General features: G+C 40.0%; 2 protein-coding genes and 1 pseudogene across 2 annotated transcripts; 2 read left to right on the top strand and 1 right to left on the bottom strand.

Annotated features, from left to right (window-relative positions):
- Window positions 1-4,850: 4,850 nt before the first annotated feature.
- On the top strand, window positions 4,851-12,670 carry LOC133716459 (probable 2-oxoglutarate-dependent dioxygenase AOP1; annotated as a pseudogene).
- Window positions 12,671-13,480: 810 nt separating this feature from the next.
- Window positions 13,481-16,435, top strand: LOC133718391 (probable 2-oxoglutarate-dependent dioxygenase AOP1). Its single transcript, XM_062145225.1, has 3 exons — window positions 13,481-13,923; window positions 15,615-15,942; window positions 16,023-16,435. The coding sequence occupies exons 1-3, from the start codon at window positions 13,544-13,546 to the stop codon at window positions 16,281-16,283; spliced, it is 969 nt and encodes a 322-aa protein (XP_062001209.1). The 5' UTR covers window positions 13,481-13,543; the 3' UTR covers window positions 16,284-16,435.
- Window positions 16,436-22,614: 6,179 nt separating this feature from the next.
- On the bottom strand, window positions 22,615-25,134 carry LOC133715677 (laccase-12-like). Its single transcript, XM_062142282.1, has 5 exons — window positions 24,954-25,134; window positions 24,716-24,867; window positions 24,233-24,606; window positions 23,078-24,049; window positions 22,615-22,999 (listed from the first exon to the last, which is right to left on the bottom strand). Exons 1-5 carry the CDS (start codon window positions 25,056-25,058, stop codon window positions 22,866-22,868), a joined length of 1,737 nt encoding a protein of 578 aa, XP_061998266.1. The 5' UTR covers window positions 25,059-25,134; the 3' UTR covers window positions 22,615-22,865.
- Window positions 25,135-25,532: the final 398 nt, after the last annotated feature.

Genomic DNA, 25,532 nt, shown 5'->3' with positions numbered 1-25,532 from the left:
TTTTCAGTTGGGATGTTGCAACAGTAATTGCTTCTTACCTTGTCGTTTTCAATAAAATTTTATGCCAGCTTGATTCGATTTTTAATAGCAAGGATATAAATGATGTTGTTCTAGTTATAATATCCCCAAAAACTTACCTTTATTAGTGTTACGGTTGTCGTATGCTTGTCACTGAAATAGTAATCTTGGAAAGTGAAAATTTGGCTCTAGTGAAGAGTGAAGATTGCTCGAATTTTCTCTGATGAGTAACAAAAGTCTATATCTTTCTGGTTTACAATTTGAATGATTCCAGTTGATAAATATGTGCTGGCCCCGCATATATATGTCACTACTGATGTAACCTTCTTTAAAATACTAGATAGCATATTACCTATTTGATTCTATATATTCTACAATATATTTTTAATTACATGCTTGTGTAAGCTGACGCATATATAATTGGTTATCTAGTACACATCGTATTATCTAAGCTTTTAGTGTTCTTGGATCTTCCAAACAGCCTCCAAGTCTAATGTCCTTTTGTTCATTAGAACCCAAGATCACAGTATTGTTAGAATGTGATGAGAATTAATTAGGAAAAAGTCCTAGTTGGACTTGGTTAGTCTTCCTAATTGGACATGGTTGATGTCAAAGTTTATTCCTATAAGGAATAGGATCTTTCTCCTGTACAAGAAGGTTTGGTTTTCCTACTACCAATTGGATTATAATTGGGGTGCCTATATATAGAGGGCATGGGTGGTAAACCATGGCATGGTCGGTGCATTCGATCATCGACAAGAGAGTGTATATCTCTTGGGTAAGGGAGCAGAGATTTCAAGAGTGAATACAGCTCTTGGGTGAGAGTGAGTTCTTGGGAAATTCTATGAGTGTGGGTGTACAAGGGTTATGGGTTTGGGTTATGGTGATTTAGCTCAATTGTATCTTGTACTGTAATTATTCTCATAGTGAAGAGCAGGTATCTCTCGGGAGGACGTAGGCATAGATTTATGCTGAACCTCATTAAATCTCGGTGTTCTCTTGTCGCTTGTCTTGTGGTTTGTTTACTTTTCTATCTGTCTACTCTGTGAGCCTTGACGGGAGGGATTCTAATTTCCTTAACAAGTGGTATCAGAGCCGAAGGTTCGGCTGGGACACCTCATCATTCAAGGTGGAGTCAGTTAGATGGTTAAGGTGTTAACTCAAAAGTGCCTTAGGTGGAGCCAGCTCGGGGAAAATTTCTAGCAACATGGAGCGGGTTAAAAAACTCAAGAAAGTCCTGATCGAAGGTTGTCGATAGGTGGAGTGACTCGAAGGCTAGGTGGTGCGAGCCAGACTAAGGAAAAATCCTAATCAAAGGTGGAGTTTCAAGAGACCAGGATATGACTCAAGGGATTGATGGTTGGTAAGAGTGTATATCTCACCAAGGTGGTTCGTGCTATCAACGATCGTGTTTGTTTGCATGATGATCGTGGTTGTTCGTCATGGCTTCAGGTATTGCCTCATAGTTTGAGGTGGAGTAGTTTGACAGAAACGGAAGTTTCACTCTTTGGGTATAAGTGAGTGAAAGACATCCTAGTTCAACGGGGCTTAGTAAAGTGTTGAAGGGAAAGGATGTGAAACCGGAGAAGACAGCGGATAATGCATGGAAAACTGTTGGAGATTTAGTGATCATAGTAGGTGTAAATCCAAAGGCAGGGATGCTACAAGTGTCGTGACTAGGGTCATATGAAGCGAAAGGCTTGGATGGCATTGCTGTAGTAGAAACTGATTTTCATATGGAGATGCTCTCACAATCTCCATAGGTGACATATGTTCTTTGACTGGATATTAGATTTGGGATTGGCATACTTTGGGTGGTGTGACAATGTCCCAAAGTTACAGAGGAATTTGATATTCAGGAGCTAGTTGGTTTCCAAGGGCTATAAGTGTTTATAGCAGGTGGAGCCGGAAAAATCACACATGGCGGTACGGTCCTCATACAGGGAGAACAGTGTGGTAGGTATCATCTGGTATGTCAGACCTCGATGGATAATGGGAAACAGGAGTGCGCATAGGCGAGTCTCTTTTGCGGGTATAGTAGAGACGTCGTTGACAAGTTTCCGAGTTCAGATGATGGTGAGAAGGAAATCCTGCAAGGGAAGGGGTTGTTTTTAGGTCCCTCTTCAGAGTCAGCTGTTGATAGTTGACTTAGTGCAGTTACACATAGGATTCGCCGTTGCGAATAAGGGAGGACCACAATTGATTCAGGCTATGTGTTGCTGGTACAAAAAAGGCCAATGGTTAAAGATGGTGCAAGGGAATTTTGCATGGCATTCTCATCAAGGTGGAGATTGTTAGGATGTGATGAGAATTAATTAGGAAAGGCAAGTCCTAGTTGAACTTGGTTAGTCTTCCTAATTGGACATGGTTGATGTCAAAGTTTATTCCTATCAGGAATTGGATCTTTCTCCTGTACAAGAAGGTTTGGTTTTCCTACTACCAATTGGATTATAATTAGGTTTCCTATATATAGAAGGCATGGGTAGTAAACCAAGGTATGGTCGGTGCATGCGATCATCGACAAGAGAGTGTATATCTCTTGGGTAAGGGAGCATAGATTTCAAGAGTGAATACAGCTCTTGGGTGAGAGTGAGTTCTTGGGAAATTCTATGAGTGTGGGTGTACAAGGGTTATGGGTTTGGGTTATGGTGATTTAGCTCAATTGTATCTTGTACTGTAATTATTCTCATAGTGAAGAGCAGGTATCTCTCGGGAGGACGTAGGCATAGATTTATGCTGAACCTCATTAAATCTCGGTGTTCTCTTGTCGCTTGTCTTGTGGTTTGTTTACTTTTCTATCTGTCTACTCTGTGAGCCTTGACGGGAGGGATTCTAATTTCCTTAACAAGTGGTATCAGAGCCGAAGGTTCGGCTGGGACACCTCATCATTCAAGGTGGAGTCAGTTAGATGGTTAAGGTGTTAACTCAAAAGTGCCTTAGGTGGAGCCAGCTCGGGGAAAATTTCTAGCAACATGGAGCGGGTTAAAAAACTCAAGAAAGTCCTGATCGAAGGTTGTCGATAGGTGGAGTGACTCGAAGGCTAGGTGGTGCGAGCCAGACTAAGGAAAAATCCTAATCAAAGGTGGAGTTTCAAGAGACCAGGATATGACTCAAGGGATTGATGGTTGGTAAGAGTGTATATCTCACCAAGGTGGTTCGTGCTATCAACGATCGTGTTTGTTTGCATGATGATCGTGGTTGCTCGTCATGACTTCAGGTATTGCCTCATAGTTTGAGGTGGAGTAGTTTGACAGAAAAGGAAGTTTCACTCTTTGGGTATAAGTGAGTGAAAGACATCCTAGTTCAACGGGGCTTAGTAAAGTATTGAAGGGAAAGGATGTGAAACCGAAGAAGACAGCTGATAATGCACAGAAAACTGTCGGGGATTTAGTGATCATAGTAAGTCTAAATCCAGAGGCAGGGATGCTACAAGCGTCGTGACTAGCGTCATATGAAGCGAAAGGCTTGGATGGCATTGCTGTAGCAGAAACTTATTTTCATATGGAGATGCTCTCACAATCTCCATAGGTGACACATGTTCTTTGACTGGATATTAGATTTGAGATTGGCGTACTTTGGGTGGTGTGATGATGTCCCAAAGTTACAGAGGAATTTGATATTCAGGACCTAGTTGGTTTCTAAGGGCTATAAATGTTTATAGTAGGATGAGCTGAAAAAAAAATCACACAGGGCGGTACAGTCCTCATACAGGGAGAACAGTGTGGTAGGTATCATCTGGTATGTCAGACCTCGATGGATAATGGGAAACAGGAGTGCGCATAGGCAAGTCTCGTTTACGGGTACAGCAGAGACGTCGTTGACAAGTTTCCGAGTTCAGATGATGGTGAGAAGGAAATCCTGCTAGGGAAGGAGTTGTTTTGAGGTCCCTCTTCAAAGTCAGTTGTTGATTGTTGACTCGGTGCAGTTACACATAGGATTGGCCGTTACGAATCAGGGAGGACCACAATTGATTCAGGCTATGTGTTGCTGGTACAAAAAAAAGGCCAATGGTTAAAGATGGTGCAAAGTAATTTTGCACGGCATTCTCATCAAGGTGGAGATTGTTAGGATGTGATGAGAATTAATTAGGAAAGGCAAGTCCTAGTTGGACCTGGTTAGTCTTCCTAATTGGACATGGTTGATGTCAAAGTTTATTCCTATCAGGAATAGGATCTTTCTCCTGTACAAGAAGGTTTGGTTTTCCTACTACCAATTGGATTATAATTGGGGTGCCTATATATAGAGGGCATGGGTAGTAAACCAAGGCATGGTCGGTGCATGCGATCATCGACAAGAGAGTGTATATCTCTTGGGTAAGGGAGCAGAGATTTCAAGGGTGAATACAGCTCTTGTGTGAGAGTGAGTTCTTGGGAAATTCTATGAGTGTGGGTGTACAAGGGTTATGGGTTTGGGTTATGGTGATTTAGCTCAATTGTATCTTGTACTGTAATTATTCTCATAGTGAAGAACAGGTATCTCACGGGAGAACGTAGGCATAGATTTATGCTGAACCTTGTTAAATCTCGGTGTTCTCTTGTTGCTTGTCTTGTGGTTTGTTACTTTTCTATCGGTCTACTCTGTGAGCCTTGACGGGAGGGATTTTAATTTCCTTAACAAGTATATTGGTAGATATAATGATCTAAGCTTCCAGCTCTCCCTATCAATTTTAATTTTGAACACTATTCAGACGGCCTCTGATTTGGTCCTTGATTCCAGTTTGGGATGTTTTAGACAACATGGAAATGGGATGTTTGGTTGTATATCATTGTCACTTCAAGAACTATGCAATATAAATAAAACTCTCTGACAGAGAAGCAATCAGTCACCAGAAAATGGGTTCAGACTCTCATTACCGGATTCCAGCCATGGAAGTTCAGCTAAATTGGACCCGGTTCAATTTGTGCAAGAGGGTTAGAGAGGCTTGTGAAAATTATGGCTTTTTTGAAATAGTATATGATAAGATACCTCTGGGGTTAAGATAAGAGAAGAGTTCTTCTCAGCGACAAGGCAACCTTTTGGTCTTCAACTTGAGACAAAGAAGAAAAATATCAATCCAAAGCCTTACCATGGTTATTACGGACAGTTCCCCCATGCTCCCTTGTACAAGAGCATTGGCGTTGAAGATGCCTCCAACTATGAATCCCTTACAAGCTTCGCACAAATAATGTGGCCTAATGGTCATGACCAGTTCTGGTAATGTTCTATTGTAGTTTTCTCTCTTTACTTTATGCATTAGCAAAATAGCTAACATTACGTTTATTCCTATTTTGTGATTTAAAGTACTGATGCTTCCTATAAGAAGCAGAGTGAATAGAATCAATAGCACACAGGCTTCGATCATATATTACAGTATTTTTACAGAGAGTTTGAGTCCAATACAAACTAAATCTTATCATGCTTGATACTTAAGCAATAGATACAGAAAGATACAGAACGTGAAGAGCAAGTATAATTATTAAGAACATTCAGGAATATATGCAGACGTGGTTCTTTCCTTATTGTGTTCATTACTTCTGATGTTGATTTGTTTCGTTACGACAGTAACATTGTGATTGCCATGGTGAAGAAGCTGGATGAGCTTAAGGAAATGATTGAAATGATGATTCTTGATAGCTATGGTTTGGAGAGAACTCGATCAGATTCAATCATGGCATGTAAGACGCTGCTACGAGTACAGAAGTACAGTGCACCTCCATTAGGGGAGTATGTGACTGGGCTCAATGCTCACACTGACAAAGCATTGATCGCAATACTTTGTGATGATCAAGTTTCAGGGCTTGAATTTGAAACTAAAGACGGACAATGGATCAAGTTGTCTCTGCCTCCTAGTTCCTTTGTCTTTATTGTTGGAGATCCTCTTATGGTACATACTCTAGATAACTTCTTTCTAACATATAACTTAGATATTGTTTAAGTAAAAGAGAATTCGAGAGAGATTGTAGAGAGAATTGTAAACATATTATTGAGAATAGGAGCCTTATATATAGGGATTACAAAGTACATATTCTAATGTTACAAGGAATACTAATCCGAGTAGGATTAGGAATTCTAGAACCTTCTCTCCTATTACTATTCCCAGTTTGATTAGGCACACACAAAACTGATTTTCCTTCAACACTCCCCCTTGTGCCGCTCAAACTTGGTGGTGACGCTTCATCCGTTGCCTCGTTAAAAACCTTGCTCGAGTGAAAAACCCTGTGGGACAAAAACACGCTCGAGGAGGAGAAAAAGAGTACAACACGTCCTCTACTCTTCAAGATCGAACATGTAGACATCATAACTCCCCCTGATGTCGATATCTCCCCCTGATTGCTACAATCATGGGAGTTCGGATAACTTTCTCAATCCGATGCTCTTCACATGTTTCTCAAAGGTGGATTTAGGTAACGACTTAGTGAATAAGTCTGCTACATTATCCTCTGATCGGATTTGATTCACTTCAATCTTTAGAAGTGATTGTTGTTGTTGATTATAAAAGAACTTAGGCGATATATGCTTGGTGTTGTCGCCCTTGATGAAACCTAACTTCATTTGTTCAATACAAGCTGCATTATCCTCATAAATGCATGTAGGTTCATCCGTGGTAGACTTCAAACCACAACTTCCTTGAATATGTCTAATTATAGACCTTAGCCATATGCATTCACTCACAGCTTCATGTAGAGCAATAATCTCTGCATGATTTGAGGAAGTAGAAACAAGGGTCTGCTTTGTAGACCTTCAAGATATCGCAGTGCTTCCTATGGTAAAGACATAACCTGTTTGGGAGCGACCTTTGTGAGGGTCAGAGAGGTACCCTGCATCAGCAAAACCTATCAAAACATCATTGTCGTTTTGATGGAGGGGGATAGGGTGAGGCCGACCACCCATGGTGGTGGTAGCGGCGTTGGCGGCAATATGGCCAGCCAAATTGTCATGGTGGACGGTGGCTCCATGCCTAATGGGGTCCGATCCCATTCTTCTGTCATTCCTCTTCTCTCTGTAGGGATAAAATAAGCCCATATCAATCGTACCTCTTAGGTATCGAAAGATTGTCTTTATACCAATCCAATGGCGGCGTGTTGGCGCAGAGCTATATCTAGCTAACAAGTTCACTGCAAATGAGATATCCGGTCTTGTGCATTGAGCTAAGTACAATAATGCGCCTATTTCACTTAAATAGGGCACTTCGTCCTCTAATGGTTCTTCGTCCTCATCCTTTGGAAGAAACGGATCTTTTCCGGGCTCAAGACTACGACCGATCATAGGAGTACTCACAGGCTTTGCTTTATCTTCATGAAAGCGCCTTAGAATTTTCTGAGTATATGTAGACTGATGGATCCAAATCCCATCACTACGGTGCTCGAGTTCTAAACCGAGACAAAACCGTGTTTTCCCAAGATCTTTCATCTCAAATTCGGATTTCAAGTATTTAGCAGTTTCCTTTAACTCATCTAGAGTTCCAATTAGGTTCATGTCATCGACATAAACTGCTATGATTGCAAATCCGGAACTTGTTCTTTTAATGAACACGCATGGACATATTTCATTATTAATATATCCCTTCCCAATCAAGTAGTCACTTAGACGGTTATACCACATCCGCCCAGATTGTTTTAATCCATATAGTGAGCGTTTTAATCTTATTGAAAACGCGCTCCGTGGTTCAGAGCCACTTGATTTGGGTAATTGAAGTCCATCTGGGACCTTCATGTATATCTCTGAATCTAGATCCCCATAGAGATATGCTGTAACCACATCCATAAGCTGCATGTCAAGTTTTTCGGAAACTACCAAACTGACAAGGTAGTGGAACGTTATAACGTCCATTACGGGAGAATATGTCTCCTCGTAGTCGATTCCAGGGCGTTGTGAGAAACCTTGCCCCACGAGGCGGGCTTTATATCTAACCACCTCATTTTTCTTATTACGCTTTCTAACAAAGACCCATTTATGGCCAACAGGTTTTACATCTGGGGGTGTCTGCGCTATAGGCCCAAATACCTGTCTCTTTGCTAGTGAATCTAATTCAGCCTGGATCACATCTTTCCATTTAGGCCAATCCGCTCTTCCTTGACATTCTTCGACAGAGCGAGGTTCGATATCATCGTATTCTATAATTCCTTTTGCAATATGATATGCAAATGCATCATCAATCGCCATAGAATTTCTATCCATCATCTCATGTACATTAGTGTAATTCATGGAGATCTCTCTATTTTCTGGAGTTGGTTCTGACATTGGAGCGTCCCCCAATGATGTCTCTTAGACATAACCATAATCCGGAATATTCTCATGCGATGGATTATTTACATCAATGATTAATGGATTATTTTGTGCCAAACTCGCTTTCTTTCTTGGGCGAGAATCCATCGAACCTATGGGCCTCCCGCGCTTCCTGGCAGGAGCCATGGGCCTAGCCACTGTGTCACCCATATAGGGGACGTTGGCGCCATGCTCATGTACTCTTGAGGTGGTGTCATGCCTTATAGTTTTAGGGACATCAATCCTTGCAGGCACGTTTGCAGCAGGTATGTGTGATCTCGTCACTTCAGCGATATCAGAAAATGCATCAGGCATCGATTCTGCTACGTTCTGAAGATCGAGAATTCTCCGCACTTCAATTTCGGACTGTGCGGTTTGGGGATCAACATGAGACAGAGTGGGGACAGACCACGACAATTCCTGTCGTTCCTGTTGAACATTAATGTTCTTATCTCCCCCTAACGACGGGAAGACTGTCTCATCGAAGTGACAATCCGCAAATCGAGCGGTAAAGAGATCGCCTGTCAAGGGTTCTATGTAGCAGATAATTGTTGGAGAATCATATCCAACATAAATGCCTAATCGTCGTTGAGGACCCATTTTAGTGCGCTGTGGCGGCGCAATTGGCACATAAATTGCACACCCAAATATGCGTAAGTGTGAGACATTTGCATAGGATGGTCTTGATCCTAATTTTGTTAAAGAGCAGGCTTTGCAGAACGAATGATGGGCTTTAGAAACAACCAATGAGGATTTTGGTTGAGCCACGAAGTCACAATGGACTTTAGAAGTAGAAATTGGAGTCAGTGGAGCAGAGGTGGCTTCAAAGCCACCCTTGGGCCGCAGGGGGATGGCGGCGCCGGCCTGTGGTGGTCGGACTTGAAGGGGGAAGGCGCAGGTGCTCCTCCTTGATCCAAATTTCAAGTTTTACTGCTTTTCGTTCTGAAAAATGGACGTCCGTGTGAAGTCTTTAATATACGGATCATCATATCACGACCTGGCCGGGTGTCCCAAACGGTCATGCCAAAGCCTATATGTGTCAGAATCCCATAAATCATCTCTCATAACATGATTGGATTCAATTATGCGAATAGTGGTTGCATACAACCCACTAGAGCAACACATAAGTTTCTCTAAGACTCTTTTATGTCCGTAGTCATTAGAGGTGATCCAATGGAACTCTTGTCCATTCTCACAATGCGTTTCCGCATGAAAACCATTGGCTCTTATATCTTTGAAGCTCAATAGGGTTCTTCCTGCCCTAGGAGCATAAAGAGCTTCAGTGACATTTAAAGTCGTGCCATTTGGCAACATAAATTGGGCTGGTCCTCGACCATGAATCAATTGAGATGATCCAGCCATCGTAGTCACGGAAGATCGAGAAGGCGTCATCCATAAAAATAGTTGCCTATTTTGAAGGATGGTATGTGTAGTTGCACTATCCACGAGGCATTCTAGCTCTCCGGGAAACATACTGAAAAATAATAAAGTTCGAAATTAAAACATGTCCAAGACATTGAATAAAATAAATCGATACTTTATTAATAATAGCCAATGATTACATCAAAGTTTCTTGACCAAAATCTAATCCAACATACAAATCAAATCGTAGACAAATCGTAGTCATTATATCAGTTTGGTAACTCTAATCAAATATGACCTGCAGGGAGGTTGAGAGAGATGTCAGTGGAGTGAGGCTCTCTTAAGTACCACTAATCTCAATTACTTTCCTAGACATCATATTTAATTAGGTGCGCCACATAAGATAGAATTAATACAAAATGTCATTTATTGACTAAGGCATAATTGCCATTACATAATTCTTGGAAAAATAGAGGACTACACTAATCAAAATATGCAGCATCCTTGTGCAATTCCTTGTCAGATTTGAAGTCCGCTATGGTGAGATTGACGTTGGCATCATCACCATCTTCTTCTTCTTCTTCGGCAAAATGGGCTTCATGCTCTTTGAAGTCTCTATATGCCTTGTAATAGCAGCTAATTGTTTGCTTGCATTGCATTGCTTGAACCAATGTTCAATAGATCCACATCTATGACATGCATCATTATGATTTCCTCCATTGAATTGAGATGCATCTTGTGCATGAGGACGAGATTGACGTCCTTGATGGACAATGGCGCCACCTCTATGGCCGGCGACCTTGTGTCCCCCTCTCCCACGTTGGCCTTTGTTGCCACATGCTCCCGCTCCATTTTTGCGGTTTCCTTCCTTTGTAGGGCGGTTATATGGACCAAAACGTCTGTTGTGTCCCTTATTTTTAGGGTTCCGCTCCTTGCGCCCTCCTTTGGGTGCATTATTATAATTCGCCTCATGAACACTCTTAGTTCTGATAGGCCTTGAATTATAATTCCTCACGAGGATATTGTCATGTTTTTCAGCTACAGACATAATATTAATTAGCTGATGAAACCTCCTAATCCGTCCAGTATTGAATTCGGTTCGATATTGCTTTGATAGCAAAATAGCTGAGACGGGGAAGGTGGAGAGAGTTTTCTCAATGAGTTCTTGCTCTGTGACAGGTTGTCCACAGAACCCCAACATGGTTTTGAGGCGTAGAACTTCTGAATGATATTCAGCTACAGACTTGAAGTCGGCGAATCGTAGATTGCTCCATTGAACTTTCAAGTCGGGGAGGAGGGTATCCTTGACATTACCAAATCGCTCTTCTAGCGCAACCCATAATTCTCTAGCATCCTTGATTGCCATTGACTCCAATGGAGTGATTTATCCATGTGGCGCCTTATCAAGATAAGGGCGGTGGCATTATTCGTAGCCGTACGCTCGAATAGGCCGGAGATCTGGGTTTGGTGCCTGAATTACAGGTAGGATCCCTTTTGAAGTGAGATGGTTCTCAAAATCCGTGACCCAACTATGATAATCCTAGCCAGTTGAGTCAAGGATAGGAAAGTCAAGCCTTGACATCCTGAAATAAGAAGAAGAAATATATTAGTCTCGGAGTAAAAACTTCCACGACAACTAATAGATAATAAGATTTCCGAGCTATGCTACCAAGAAATCGATTTCCAAGAATGATTGGATTAGACCGAAACAATGATGTTTATATGGTCATAAATCGATGCTTGCGAACACTCTTAGTCCGAAGTCTAACGAACGCTCTTAGTTCGTTTAATTGCGTGAATCCCCACGATTCCGCTTTCTCAAGAATCGAACCCACGTTATAAGAAAGGTGGGATGAAGAAGAAGGGAGGTTGCAAGTCCCCGAAGAAAAGGAGGAATTAAATTCGGAAAGCGGGAACTTTAATGTAAATACTTACTTGTTAATTTGAAGCTTGGACTATGGTTGATTTATGAATGAGGGGCCTTGGATGGCTCGGTGGTGTGCGGCAAAGTGTATGGGAAGCAGCAAAATAGGAGCTGCCGAAGATGGGACCGAGAGCTAGCTGTGCTAGTTGCGTTTCGGCAAGGCTGCAGGGGCAGCAGAGAACGCGGGCAGCAGAAGCTGCTGTGACGCTGCAGGGGCAGCAAGGCGCAGGCGCGCGCGAGGGGCAGCTAGCTAACGCAGGGGCGCGTAGCACGGGGCCCGCGCGAGGCAGACTACAGGGGATCGGCTAGCCTGGGCTAGGGGCTGCGGTAGTTCTCGGTGAGAGGAGTTTCCGGGTTTTTGGTTTTTGGTTTTTGTTTTGTGGTTAGAACTCATGCTAATAACGTGTTTAAGTAAAAGAGAATTCGAGAGAGATTGTAGAGAGAATTGTAAACATATTATTGAGAATAGAAGCCTTATATATAGGGATTACAAAGTACATATTCTAATGTTATAAGGAATACTAATCCGAGTAGGATTAGGAATTCTAGAACCTTATCTCCTATTACTATTCCTAGTTTGATTAGGCACACACAAAACTGATTTTCCTTCAACAGATATGAACATATCGAAAGCTAGAATTTTATTTATTGAATCAACAAGACTATGCTTTTGCAGCAAACATTCAACTTATTAAACTAAACACTTTCAAGTAGGCTGAACTTGAAGCTTAGTTAAGGCGTCTCCCTGTTTGTGCACGAAATTTATAATTTGACGGTGATAATAAAAACTGACGAAACATTAATTAGCACAAATGAAGACTAATTGGGTCTGTGGACGGATATTGTCTTATTTACTTGCAGGCATGGAGTAATGGAAGAATGCATTCTGTAAAGCATCGAGTGATGATGAGTGGAGAAAAAGAACGATATTCGTTAGGAGCATTTGGAGTTCCAGTAGAGGGTACCATCATCAAGGCACCAAAGGAGTTAGTAGATGAAGAACATCCACAAATCTTTAAAGACTTTGACTATATGGATTTTAGTATGTTTGGCCTTTCAGCGTAAGCAATGGCCATCGACTCAGCAATGCAAATTTCAGCTTTTGCAGGAATCAGTAGCTGACTAGCTAGCTGTTATGTACTATCTAGCTCTTTACAACTTTGTATCTGCAACTAATCATGAGGCCTAATGCAACACCGTGGTGATAAATTTGGAAAACAAAGAAATAGACCATTTTATGTTTAATATATCCAGCAAGTCTCACCCACTCGGTTTGAACTCAAAAATGACCTCTTTTAGCTTGACGTGCAAGGAAAGCAACAAAGGGACACCAATATTGGTTGAATAACTTGAATCAAAGGTTGTGAATAGAACGAATAATCAAATAGTCACAAGGATCATGCAATAGTTTGTTTAAGTGCAGAATGGAGACTGGATAGAGGTGAAATTTTCTCCGAAATCCTATAAACTAATCAAATTCTACCATCTCTGTGGTCTACTATTTGAATGATCCCAATTGAAAAATGTTTCCATGCCTATGTTATGTCATCAGTGATGTTAATTCTCCATTTTATCCGGAAAAAAAGTCCAAGAGTTTTGGTTGCCTATTATCTGTTCTACAATTTCTAAAGACAAGCTTATGTAACATTGTAGACTTATAGTAATTCTCGGATGTTCTGAACAGCCACTAGTCTAATTAATAACCTCAAAACCCAAGATCAGATATTCAAAATACAACAGCAGTTGTCAATAATTTAAGCTTCCATCTATCTCATCAAGTTTGAAACTTTAACCTCTAGATTTCGTTCGTCATTGATTCTAGAGAGCTTGGAAAACGGTATTTTTGGTCGTAAAAAACAGGATTTCTGTCATTATAACTCAAGAACTGCGCAATATAAATAGAACCGTAGCCCCTTAGATAGATAACAAACAAGCAACTCATCAAAAAAACAAAAAGCTTGGAACTCTAGAATACAAAGGGATAAGTAGGAGAAAATGGGTTCCGATTCTCATTACCAGATTCCGGCCATTGATTTCTCAATCAATTCCACGGAACTGGATCGCGGAACTGATAAGTGGTACAATTTGTGCAAGAGGGTTAGAGAGGCTTGTGAAAATTATGGTTGCTTTGAAATAGCGTATGATAAGATACCCCTGCAGTTAAAAGCAGATACCTTCTCTATGATAAGGCAACTTTTTAACCTTCCAGTGGAGACAAAAGAAAAGAATGTTAATCCAAAGCCTTTCCATGGTTATTATGGACAGTATCCCACTACTCCCTTCTATGAGAGCTTTGGCATTGAACATTCCTCCAACTATGAGTCCTTTAAAAGCTTCACTGAGTTGATGTGGCCAGATGGTCATGAGCAGTTTTGGTAAATTAGTTTTGATTTACTTCCATGGTCTCTTTCGTTTTTCTTCAACAGGCCCATATATATATATATACACACACACACACACACAAATACAAAACCGTTCGAGAGCGGACATCCGCAACCCAGAAAAAATGCGGACGTCGCTCTTGCGGCCTCGATCGAGCAGCCACGGCGGCGTTTCTGTTGCCGGACGGAACCAAGCCATGACATGGAGCAGTTTAGAAGCGGTTGGAGTCGTCGACGAAGGGTTCGACGTCGAGCTAGATGGGATTCCATGGTTTCCGGCAAGCTCGCCGCACACCGTTGAGTTTCCGATCACCTTCGCCTTCGCCGCTTGCTCGAGGTCGTCCGGGATGTCCAGAGGGTGCGTCCGGCACCCGCAGAGCAGCGATCACAGCCTTCCCGACGCCGGAGGAGCAACGTCCGCACTTTTTCTGGGTTGCGGACGTCCGCACTTATCAGGGCCCTTCTAGTGAGGGATCCCTTTTTTTGGTCTTTTCTAGAGATAGGGCATTAGACCAACTTTTCGATCATATTTTCACATCTCAACCGTTCAGTTTTTAGGTCCTAATGTGTAGATCACTTCTGCAAATTTTCAGCCAATTTGATGATCGTTAAGGCATCCAAAACTGCAATTTACCATTATAAACACGAACGGTTCCGGTTCGACAGATTCGGTCCGTTCGTGTAAATTGCAGTTTTGGATCCCTTAACGATCACCGATTTGGCTGAAAATTTGTAGAAGTGATCTACACATTAGGACCTAAAAAATGAACGGTTGAGATGCCGAAATATAATCGAAAAGTTTGTCTAATGCCTATCCCTATAAAAGACCAAAAAAAGGGATCCCTTAGTGGAAGGGCCTGTATATATATATATCAGGGCCCTTCTAGTGAGAGATCTCATTTTCTTGTCATTTTAAAGAATCACTCATTAGACCTACTTTTCAATCACATATTCACATCTCAACCGTTTAGTTTCTAGGTATATCAAGGCTCTTTTAGTGAGAGATCCCCCGTTTTTGGCCATTTTAAGGGATCGCTCATTAGACCCACTTTTCAATCACATATTCACATATTAACCGTTTAGTTTCTAGGTATTTCAAGGCTCTTCTAGTGAGAGATCCCCTTTTTTTGGCCATTTTAAGGGATCACTCATTAGATCCACTTTTCAATCACATATTCACATTGTAACAGTTTAGTTTTTAGGTTTATATAAGTAGATCATCTCTGCAAATTTTCAAGCAAATTGATAATTATTAAGGCATTCATAACTGTGATTTACAATTATAAACACTAACGGTTCAGGTTGGACAGATTCAATTCGTCCAACCTGAACCATTCGTGTTCATATATAGGGCATTTCAACTAGGGGAACGGTTCAAGTTGGACAAAGTCGGTTCGTCCAACTTGAACCATTCGTGTTCATATATAGGGCCCTTCCACTAAACCTTAGTGTAGTCGCTGGACCATTTGTTTAAGACAAAAGTACATCGAATCCAAATGCAGTTTTACTATGAGCAGATTGTATCCATTCGTGTTCGTATATAGGGCCCAACTTAAACCATTCGTGTTCATATATAGGGCCCTTCCACTAAACCTTAGTGTTCATATATAACATGTCAAATCTTTATGCCATTATGTAGTCTCCTTTCGTTTTGTTTTGATGATGATGTCGTTGTGTTCCCACAGTAACACTGTAGTTACCATGGTGAAGAAGATGGATGAGCTGAAGGAAATGATCGAAATGATGATCCTTGATAGTTATGGGTTGGGAGACAAACTGAATTCGATTATTGCTTGTAAGACGTTGCTACGCGTGATGAAATACGATGCACCTCCATCGGGACAGTACGCAAATGGGCACTATGGGCTCAGTCCTCACACTGACAAACTAGTGAGCACAATCCTTTGTGATGATCAAGTTTCAGGGCTTGAATTTGAAACCAATGATGGGCAATGGGTCAAGTTGTCTTTATCTCCCACCTCCTACCTCTTTATTGTTGGAGATCCTCTTATGGTACAAATTATAGAGTTAGCTTCTTAACTCATAACTGATACAACTTGAATGATGAACATTAATGTCTCAATGACTTGCAGGCATGGAGTAATGGCAGAATGCATCGCCTTAAGCACAGGGTGATGATTTCAGGAGAAAAGGAGCGATATTCTTTGGGAGCATTTGGAAGTCCATTAGAGGGTACCATCATCAAGGCAGCAAAGGAGCTAGTGGATGATGAACATCCACGAATTCTCAAGGACTTTGACTATAAGGACTTCAGTAAGTTCACCTTCACACAGGAAGGAAGCGCCATAGACTCGGAAATGCAAGTTTTCGCATTTGCTGGAATTAGCACTTGAGACTTGAGAGAATGGACAAGCAGCTCTTCACCCAATAATGTGACAGTATACATGTCTTATTAAAAATAAATAAAGTTTAGAGCAAAATAGTGGTGCATTTTACTTTTATTTTGCTATTTTTTATAGTTCTTTTTTGCTTAGAGAAATTTTAAATACACACCCCAAACTACTTAATACACATCCCTATTATTTATATTTCAAATATGATTTTATAGATAAATTTAAATGACCAAAATAGACATCTATGTATTAGAAGAAAAATAATAATAATCATATCTTCCTTATATTATTCACTAATTATAAACGCAATAAATTTCAATACATAGCATCATCATTTAAAACAAGAATAAAGTTATAAACCATCTAATTTAAATTTTCCTTAAATAAATTGTAATTAAATGGGGTGAGAAACCATATAATTTAGAATTTCAAAATCAATGGCATTAAATGTTTTTAAAACATATCACTTTACTCCTACTTTTTAGTTCAATTTAAAAAAAAAAATTATGATTAGTCAGTTTATTATCTATTATAATACATCACAAGTATAAAACTTTGTAATTGTAAATTTGTTTGACCATCCAATGACAACTTTGTAGTTCCGCCATTATGAAGAAACTACTGATACAGTTTTGGTTGAATGTTCGACTCAAAATTTTATACTTGATCAATAGGGTGTTTGGCGGATGAGAACTCAAATAATACAAAACCTATTTCTAAGCATCTATTTGAAGGAAACAATAATGAATCCTTATGGATTTCCCAATAACTAACACAAATAATTAATATGGTCAATTATATAGTTAATCAAATTAAATAGTAGCCTTAAATGCAGTTAAATAATAGTGTATTTCATGGTTTTTTAGTTTAAGGATATTTTAGGTAATTTGGGTTGTATATTTAGTAAAATATTAGAATGAAAAATTAAATGGTAGGTGTATTGAGTAAGGAGTGTGTATTTAAAACTTCTCTTTTGCTTAAGTCTCATATATGTGCATTCTAAAAAAAAAAAGTCTCAAATATGTCTTATAACCCTCTTAAATTTGTTAGTGTTCTTTTATTCTCATTAATGAGCCGTCTTTAATTTCAAGAAACAAACAGAATCACAATGAGGTTACAACAACCATAGTTGTACGTTACGTACTTGTGAGCTGGAAGCAAAAAAGGACTAGCTGTTTTTCACAAAATTTTTTACCAATTAGGTCAACTTTGTAAAATAAATGACTTTCTCCATTATCCACTATCTGCCATTTAAAGAAAAATTATAATAACTCTTAGTGTTCACCTGGTCACCGGCCTACTATGGGATTTAAATTCAATGTTAAAGATTAAAACGTTCTAAATACATTCATTAAGTTCAACCATTAAATTTAAATCCAATGATATGTGACCGTAAAATTTATTATCATGGGTGTTCATTTCTAATTTTTTCAGTTTGTCCAAATTGATTTTGCACTTGACTTATGTTTATTGTATGTCTCCTTCTAATTTAATTAAACTTATGATTTAAAGAAAAAAAAAATTGGTATGTCAAATTCATTCACTGCAGATGTAAATTTATAAATTTTATGTACCTTTTAAAGATAAATTTAAACAAATACTTTGAGTGCTTTTAAGGAGTTGCTTTTTTTTTTTTGGTCAACTAATCTTTAGAATTTTTTTCAAAAAAATTAAATAGAGGATTAGGCGATATTAGTTCCTCTGCGGTAGCCAATTTGGGGTGACTGGCACCCACCCACAATCTCGGAAGAAAGGGGGCCATCGCAACCGGGAACCCACCGCCCATCCCTCTATTTTATGTTATTAATAAAAGAAAAGAAAATACAAGAAGAGAGAGGGGGACATAAACCAAAACCTCTCTGAGAACAAAATGAAGTAAAGTACTCAAAGTGAGCACTAAGCAATAGTTACAAACTGATGGATAGAAGAAGGACATGCAGTAACCATGCAAATATATGTGACCACACATACAGCAACCACATATATGGAACACACCTATAGTTCATCAGCAACCATGCAGCAGAAACCACCATAACCCAAGCTCACCTTTTCATGAAGTCTATCAAGCACCACAGAATTAGCTAATACGAAATTCGGTAAACCTTGCAGATTGTGAACAAAGGCAGCCGAAACACAAGGAGGGCAAGAGTCCCACCAATAATGCCCCTCATGATCCACCCCATAGTTAGCTAAGCAGTCAACCACTTGATTCCCTTCTCGATAAATATGTGAAAATCGCATCTGCATAGAGGAGAGAATGGTACAACAATTGACCCAATCAACAGATAGACGCCAAGGGACTGAGCAATTTTTATTGGCAAGAAAGTGAATTGCTACCGCTGAATCACACTCAATCCAGAGAGAAGTCCATCCTTTTCCTGATGCTATTGTAACTACACGAATAATGGCTTGAAGCTCTGCTTCTAGGGCAGTAGCAATACCCATGGAACCAGCAAAACAACCCATACAATTGCCCAAGTGATCACGAAAAATACCTCCACAGCCTGTAAGCCCTAGCGTCCCATGAGCAGCATCATCAGTATTAACCTTTAATTGAAAAGCACAAGGAGCAAGCCAATTTACTTCACGTATTTGATGTGTTCTTGACGCTCTACCACTGATTCCAAGAGCACTAAAAATACAAAGCTCATCTACTGAGTTACGCATTATTCCAAAACCCCAAGAGTCAACCTCTCGAATTTGCAACTTGATAGAGCAAATCAAATAATCAACAGTTAAGCGATGCTCATCAAAACGAATAGAATTTCTAGATTTCCAAAGAGAGTAGAAGCCAGCTCCCATCATTCCCCACCATAGCAATTGCAATTGAGTACCAAAACCATGTTGTAGTGGGTAAGAGAAGAAGGCGTATATATCCAAGAAAAGAGTAGTGACTTTAAACCAAGATAAAATTGCGGACCAGACCTTCATAGAGAAATAGCACTCAAAAAAAAGGTGGTGGGCTGTCTCAACAGATGCATGATAGAGAGAGCACATAGAAGCAAAAGAAAATCCTCGCTGAAGCAAGAGATCATCTGTTAAAAGCTTACCGTGAAGAAATTTCCATAACGTAACATAGTTTCGAGGGCGAAAACACTGACGCCAAACCCATCTATCCCGAGGAACAATTGCTTGTTTACTCCTCTTCAACCCATAGGCTATAGATAAAGATAAGTTCCCATCAGAAGAATCCAACCACACTAGCCTATCCTCCATGTCTGAATAAGGAAGTCTAATAGCTGAAATTTCTGACCAAAGTGTAGCAAGATCAGCAAATAAATTAGTAGAGCAATACCAAGAGCCATCTTTGATGAAATCAGAAACTTTGGCACATAATAACTTGCCAAGTTGATGGTCAATAAGCAATTTATCAACAACTAAACCATTAAGCCAATTACCATGCCAAAAATCAATTAAACTGATCTTTAGAATTGATATACTCAAACAACAGAAACAAATGTTTTCTCGTCATCTAATTAAGAATCATGAAAACCACAAAATTTTAGTCTATAATTGTTGCCCATAATACAGTTTGAAGAACATTCATCTGCCATTCTTAAGTGTTATCAATTTTCAGAAAAGTTATTGTTATTCATTAGAAAATTCATTGCCTTCTTTCAAATAGCTATTGTCAACTAACTAACAGAAATTTTTTGAAGAACGACAATAGATTTTCAGTTCATTGACAACAACTTTTCGATTTGTTGACAGTATTCTTTTCAGTTGTTAGTAGTAGTTTTTCGATTAATAACATTAGTTGTGTGAATGTAGTGGCATTTTTGTAAATAATGAAAAATAAAAGTACGGTGGCTCTTTTATAAAATATTAATATTTCTTATATGTTGGTGGCTTTATGAGGGATAAAAACATGGGACCTTGTCCCAATGCCAAAAATACTCTCACTCACTCCACCAACAAATTAGAATTCACACTCACCCAATTTAAACGTGAAATAATTGTTTTACCCTTAGCTCAATTATAAAATTACAAAGCATGCCACTCAGATTCAATTTCTATCTCCAATTCTGTGTGTGTGTGTGTGTGTGTGTGTGTGTGTGTGTGTGTGTTGCAGGCGACATTAGTTGAATTTGGTCATCACATCTTGGAAATGAGTGGAAGAAACCATTTGTTGGATCTTCCCATGCAAAAGGCATTGTTCTTGAGAAAATTGGTATAGAAGCTAAGCAGCCTAACTCTGCCATCAGAAAGTGTGCTCGAGTTCAGCTTATCAAAAATGGAAAGAAGCAGATTGCTGCCTTTGTGCCAAATGATGGTTGCCTAAACTACATTGAAGAGAATGACGAGGTGCTCAGTGCTAGATTTGGTCATACGGGGGCATTCTGTTGGTGCTATTCGTGGAGTCCATTTCAAGGTCGTGAAGGTTTCTGGAATATCACTTTTGGCACTCTTCAAGCAGAAAAAGGAGAAGCCAAGATCTTGAGCTTCCCATAAGATGTTCCATTTGTCATCACTTTTGGCTCTCTTCATTTAGGATTCAAATTTGCTCACCACCAATACTTTAGAGGTGATACCACCACTCAATATAAAACTGTCAAGTGTTATAAAACATAATTATAGTTTTTTTTTTTTTTTTTTTTTGAGAAATAGATAACTTCATTAATTTATCCATGGCCAGAAGGCATATATATCACATGTTGTTTCATACCAACCATACTAGATGGCACAAACCGCCAAACAAATGACAAGTGACTCTCATTGTAAAATACGCACACTTATTAGAGTGCCTAACCAAATGAGAAAAAAACCCAAGACTATCTAAGCTCTTGCTTTAGCAACCCTACTCGCCTAGAGACCTCAATTGGTGTACGAGTAGAGAAGCTAACTTACATAGCATCAGACTCTAAATCAAAGGTAGGCACAGAAACAGGAAACCTAGAGTTTCCCCTTGCCCTTAGCTTTAGGGCCAACCTCCTGAGCAGTAGTAGTAGAAGGATAGGTAAAACGCAAAGGGGTCAAACCAACCTTCTTTTGAGACCTGGGACCCTTGTTCTTGCTTCCCAGCGATCTTCCCGACCTCTTCTTCAATGTCAACAGGGCGACATCATCCTCAACTTCAGCCAAACCAAGAGCTTCCGCATGGGAGTGAGAAGCTTACCACCCAAAATAGTTTTGAATTTCTTAGGGGAAGGAACAATTACCTCTTCTCGACCTCTTTTCTTGTAAAGCAAGATTTGCTTCTGACCAGTTTGCATGGCAGGAGTAATAGCTGGATCTTGAGAACTCGGGTCAAAAGGTTCCACCGAGGACAACCCACTAACCTTGTTCGGCTCCGAAACCTCTTGAGCCATACCTTCCATCTCCGTCGTGATGTGCACGGTATCCTAAGAAGCAATTTCAGAAGATGATCGCTCTAGCCGACGAATAACTAGCTTCTTCTTTTTCAGCAGTGAAGAAGAAGGCATAGGTAACTCTCGAGTAGTCTGAGCAGAGAAAGAGAAGGCGCCACCAGAGGTAGAGGGGCCACCACCAAACTTCAAAACCCTAGGAGCAGAAACAACCGTATTTGGTGAGCAACACATAATTATAGTTAATCATGATGCTTTATTAAAAAAAGATATTTCAAGTATTATTAGATTAATTCTATATGACATGATAAGTTTTAATAGGGCGGTGATATCACTACAAAATAAAAGTGGTGAACAAATTCGATGTCCCTTCACTTAGTTTGGTTGTTTTGAATTTTGAGTACATCCTTTCTCCCACATGCTTGTGCTCAACTTGCTGTTGTGTTAGATAAGTATGTAGTTGAAAGTTCTCCCAGCTGCATACATCCTTTGTCCTACATGCTTGTGCTCAATTGTCTCATGTTTTTTGACACACAAACGTCAGTCTATTTTAGTAGTTCTTGCTTAATCAATGGATGAGACATGAGTAAATAATTTGCTCCCAAGTTCCCTAAAATGTCGTTTAGTGCTTGATTAAGTATGAGACTTTTTCTTATTACTTAATCAAGTACTAACCCTTTAACATGTTCTCCGCACATGTCAATTGACATTTATTTTAATTTAAAAAGTTATGAGTAGTTCAAAAATTTAACCATCCCTCCCCACAATTGGTTTAATCATATAAGATTAATCGACATTTTTTTTTTTTGGAAAAGGATTAATCGACATTTTAGGGAACCGAATTTTGGTTGAGTGACTTGAAGTGGTTGGCCTTTTTTTCTCCCTCGAACTGAAACGCTAGCTAGTAATAATAAGTAGCCCTGTGGATACGTAGGCTTGATGTTTAATTACCATTTATGTACGAGCTACCACTCCTACCAGCGAGGGCATTATTTATATATCGTACTAATTTTCAAGTCATAATATCATTGAACTCGATCTGATCTTCATTATCACTGCCCTTGAAGGGAAACATCTATGAATCAAAACTCACACATCTGTGTTCGACGTCTAAAGTAATGTAGTACGGAGTTCTGCAACCCCATGACTATCTTCTTAAAACAGCTACAAGTATCAAAAACAACTCTGAGCAAAAACCACGAACTGCATACACCCTGAATTTAGGGGAAAAAAAAGGAATGAAATCCTGACTCCCTTTAATTGATGATCGTTGATCTTAGGAACACAGAGGATAATCCGCTGGCGGTGGCTCTATTGATTGCAGCTCCCCAACTCCATTGTCCACCAAGAAAACCATGGCCAAACCCCAGTTGATATGAACATCCAAGTGACAATGCATCATCCAAGCACCTATAAATAGGCATGTGTGAGTATTAAGTCATTGAATTCATATATTTATGTAACCCAAGATTGTGAGGAATTGTTTACCTGGATTGTCAGCTACAAATCTGATGACTGCCCAACCATTTACGGGCACCGCGACCGTGTTCCTTAGAGGTGGATCAACAAGATTAAACATTTTAGTATCAGTCTTGGGGTTGAAATTTCCAAAACCCTCTGCAAGGATGTAGAAATCATAACCGTGGAGATGAATGGGATGGTTCTCGGGTGTGACAATACTTGTGTCTTGTAACACCACCTGCACCCTAGACCCGTACTTCAACTTGTATGCCTTTGTTCCAGAACTGGGTTGCCAAAGCGAGCGGCTGACATTCCCAGTATAATCAAACTTCCGTGGCGGGTTGGCTGGAAAATCACTAGTGTAAACTCCAGGAATGTTTTGCTGGTAAGCTTGGAGAATTGACAAGTTGTTTGGAAGCACAAATGAGACATTGTTCATGCTAGCAGTGAAGCGCGTGCCATTGGGGCCTTGGCATCTTCTAGATCGAAAGTGCTTGGGGCATTTGTTGAGTCCGAGACCGATTGTGAAGAAGAGGTTCTCGTCGATTTCAGTTGGGACTTCGACTTTTCTAGGGCTTCTGAAGCTCTTAGTGAAGGCAGATGCAGTGTTTGTGTCATTGAAAGCTGGCAGCTTTGGCATTGTGGGTTTAATTACTGTTTTACCCTTTTTGCAACTTGTAGTGTTGCAACGAACGGACTTGTATTCAAGAATGGCTGTGGTGGTGGTGTTGTCAAATGCAGCATTTTGTGCACTGAAATAGGCACTCGCCGCCAAGTAGTATCGAGATGGTGGCTGGTCCCCGGTGATTAAAACATCAGTAGTCTGGCCTGGGCCTAGCATGAGAACTTTGGTGGTGAAAGGCTTGGTGTACGAGGCATCAGCACCAACCACAGTCAGTTTATGGTTGGCGACGGAGAAGAAAAGAGGTTGGTTGAGGGCGGCGTTTATCACTCTCAGTAGGTTGGTCTCACCAGAGTCTATTGGAACTATGACGGTGCCTGCATGCATAGAAATAATAAGTTAAGAATTATTATAATAAGTTGCATTTCATCTGTTCAACTTTCAGTACTTGATTGCGCAACTCTATCATGATTTATTTAGAATATTTATTCAATGGGACAATTCTTAGGTTCACTCCTATGGTGAACGAGCATATTCACCAATGGGAGTTTCAATCAAACCTTTGCTGGAGCAACTGTAAAGATCTCCGGGTTGACCGTTAATGGTATATGCGTTAGAAACATTTGGAGCTGCTCCTGTGCGAGTCGCCCTCCTCACCACGTCAATAGGGTTACCATCCCACCACTCACCAAGAAGAAGTGTTGCTTGACGATTCGGTTTAGTGAATGGATACGAGTCTCCTTGTTTCGGATGAATAATAAGTGCTCCATACACGGTGGCTCTAAGCCATGAGCTATGAGCGTGCCACCACAGAGTACCTTCTTGACCTTGGACTGTGAACCGGTAGGTGTAACTCCCTCCTGGTCTAATAGGACATTGAGTAACAAACTCAGGCCCATCTGCCCATCCAGTTCTCATTTGCCGAATGCCATGCCTGAAGTGTATACATTTTCATGTCAATAACTGATAATGTCATGCAAATATATTATGTGGTTATTAACCGAACTCGTTATTGTAATTCGGGTTCGATCAGATATATTTACCAGTGAATGGTGACATTATATCGAGCTTTGTTAGTGACTTTGACGACCAGAGTGTCGCCATTGTTTACTTCCAAGGTTGGTCCAGGGAACTGTCCATTCACTGTGATGGTGTTGTGGATCTTGCACAGCCTCTTCACTGGTGTTGCTTGGATCTATATTAGTTCCATTGCACGGTTAATTAGTATCTGAATAAGAAGGAAAATAATATAATGAACTAAATGATACAGAAAGAACTTACAACAAATTCATGGTGGTGAGCTTTGGGATCGGCCAAGGTCGACATTGCCGATGAAGCAAAGAGAAGGCAAAGGCCTAGTAGGAAAATGCTATTGAGTGCCTCCATTGAGAACTAGCCAGCGTCGTATGCTTTGCTTAAGCTTTTGTTTGGATATCGAGATATTGGATTAATGATTGACAAAGTGATAGATGGGGGATGCTTTTATATATGGGAAAATACAGGTTTGTTGTTTGAGGTTGGAATGCAGATTACGTTTTTGATTGATGAACTTAATTAGTTCGGCTCTATAGGAGTAGTTGTTGCACGGTTGCATCCACTCGCCTATGCTACCGATTAAGATCGATCAATAATGAAGGTTTGCTTTACAAGTCTTCTTTCTGATTGAATTAATGAATTTCTTTAGGATTTTCGCCAATTTGACCGCTGTTCGTTTCGTTTACACGCACAAATCAAATCCATTAATTCCTCATATATTATCCATTTTTATGGAATTATTCTTGCATGTTTATTTATTTAAAGTAGAAAGATGAATGTAGGAATGAAGAGATGAATGAGAAAAAACTTTCGAAATATAACCTA

Source organism: Rosa rugosa, chromosome 6, assembly GCF_958449725.1.
Source record: "Rosa rugosa chromosome 6, drRosRugo1.1, whole genome shotgun sequence".
Classification (NCBI taxonomy): Eukaryota; Viridiplantae; Streptophyta; class Magnoliopsida; order Rosales; family Rosaceae; genus Rosa; species Rosa rugosa.
Note: the sequence above shows the minus strand (reverse complement) of the source record. Positions and strands in the feature narration are given on the sequence as shown.

Excerpts from the sequence above, each read along its gene's own strand:
- LOC133718391 (XM_062145225.1), top strand. The coding sequence starts at position 13,544 with ATGGGTTCCGATTCTCATTACCAGATTCCGGCCATTGATTTCTCAATC. Across the intron at positions 13,924-15,614 it reads GATGGTCATGAGCAGTTTTG|TAACACTGTAGTTACCATGG; the intron begins GTAAATTAGTTT and ends GTGTTCCCACAG. Across the intron at positions 15,943-16,022 it reads TTGTTGGAGATCCTCTTATG|GCATGGAGTAATGGCAGAAT; the intron begins GTACAAATTATA and ends AATGACTTGCAG.
- LOC133715677 (XM_062142282.1), bottom strand. The coding sequence starts at position 25,058 with ATGGAGGCACTCAATAGCATTTTCCTACTAGGCCTTTGCCTTCTCTTT. Across the intron at positions 24,607-24,715 it reads TATAATGTCACCATTCACTG|GCATGGCATTCGGCAAATGA; the intron begins GTAAATATATCT and ends TATACACTTCAG. Across the intron at positions 23,000-23,077 it reads ATTTGTAGCTGACAATCCAG|GTGCTTGGATGATGCATTGT; the intron begins GTAAACAATTCC and ends GCCTATTTATAG.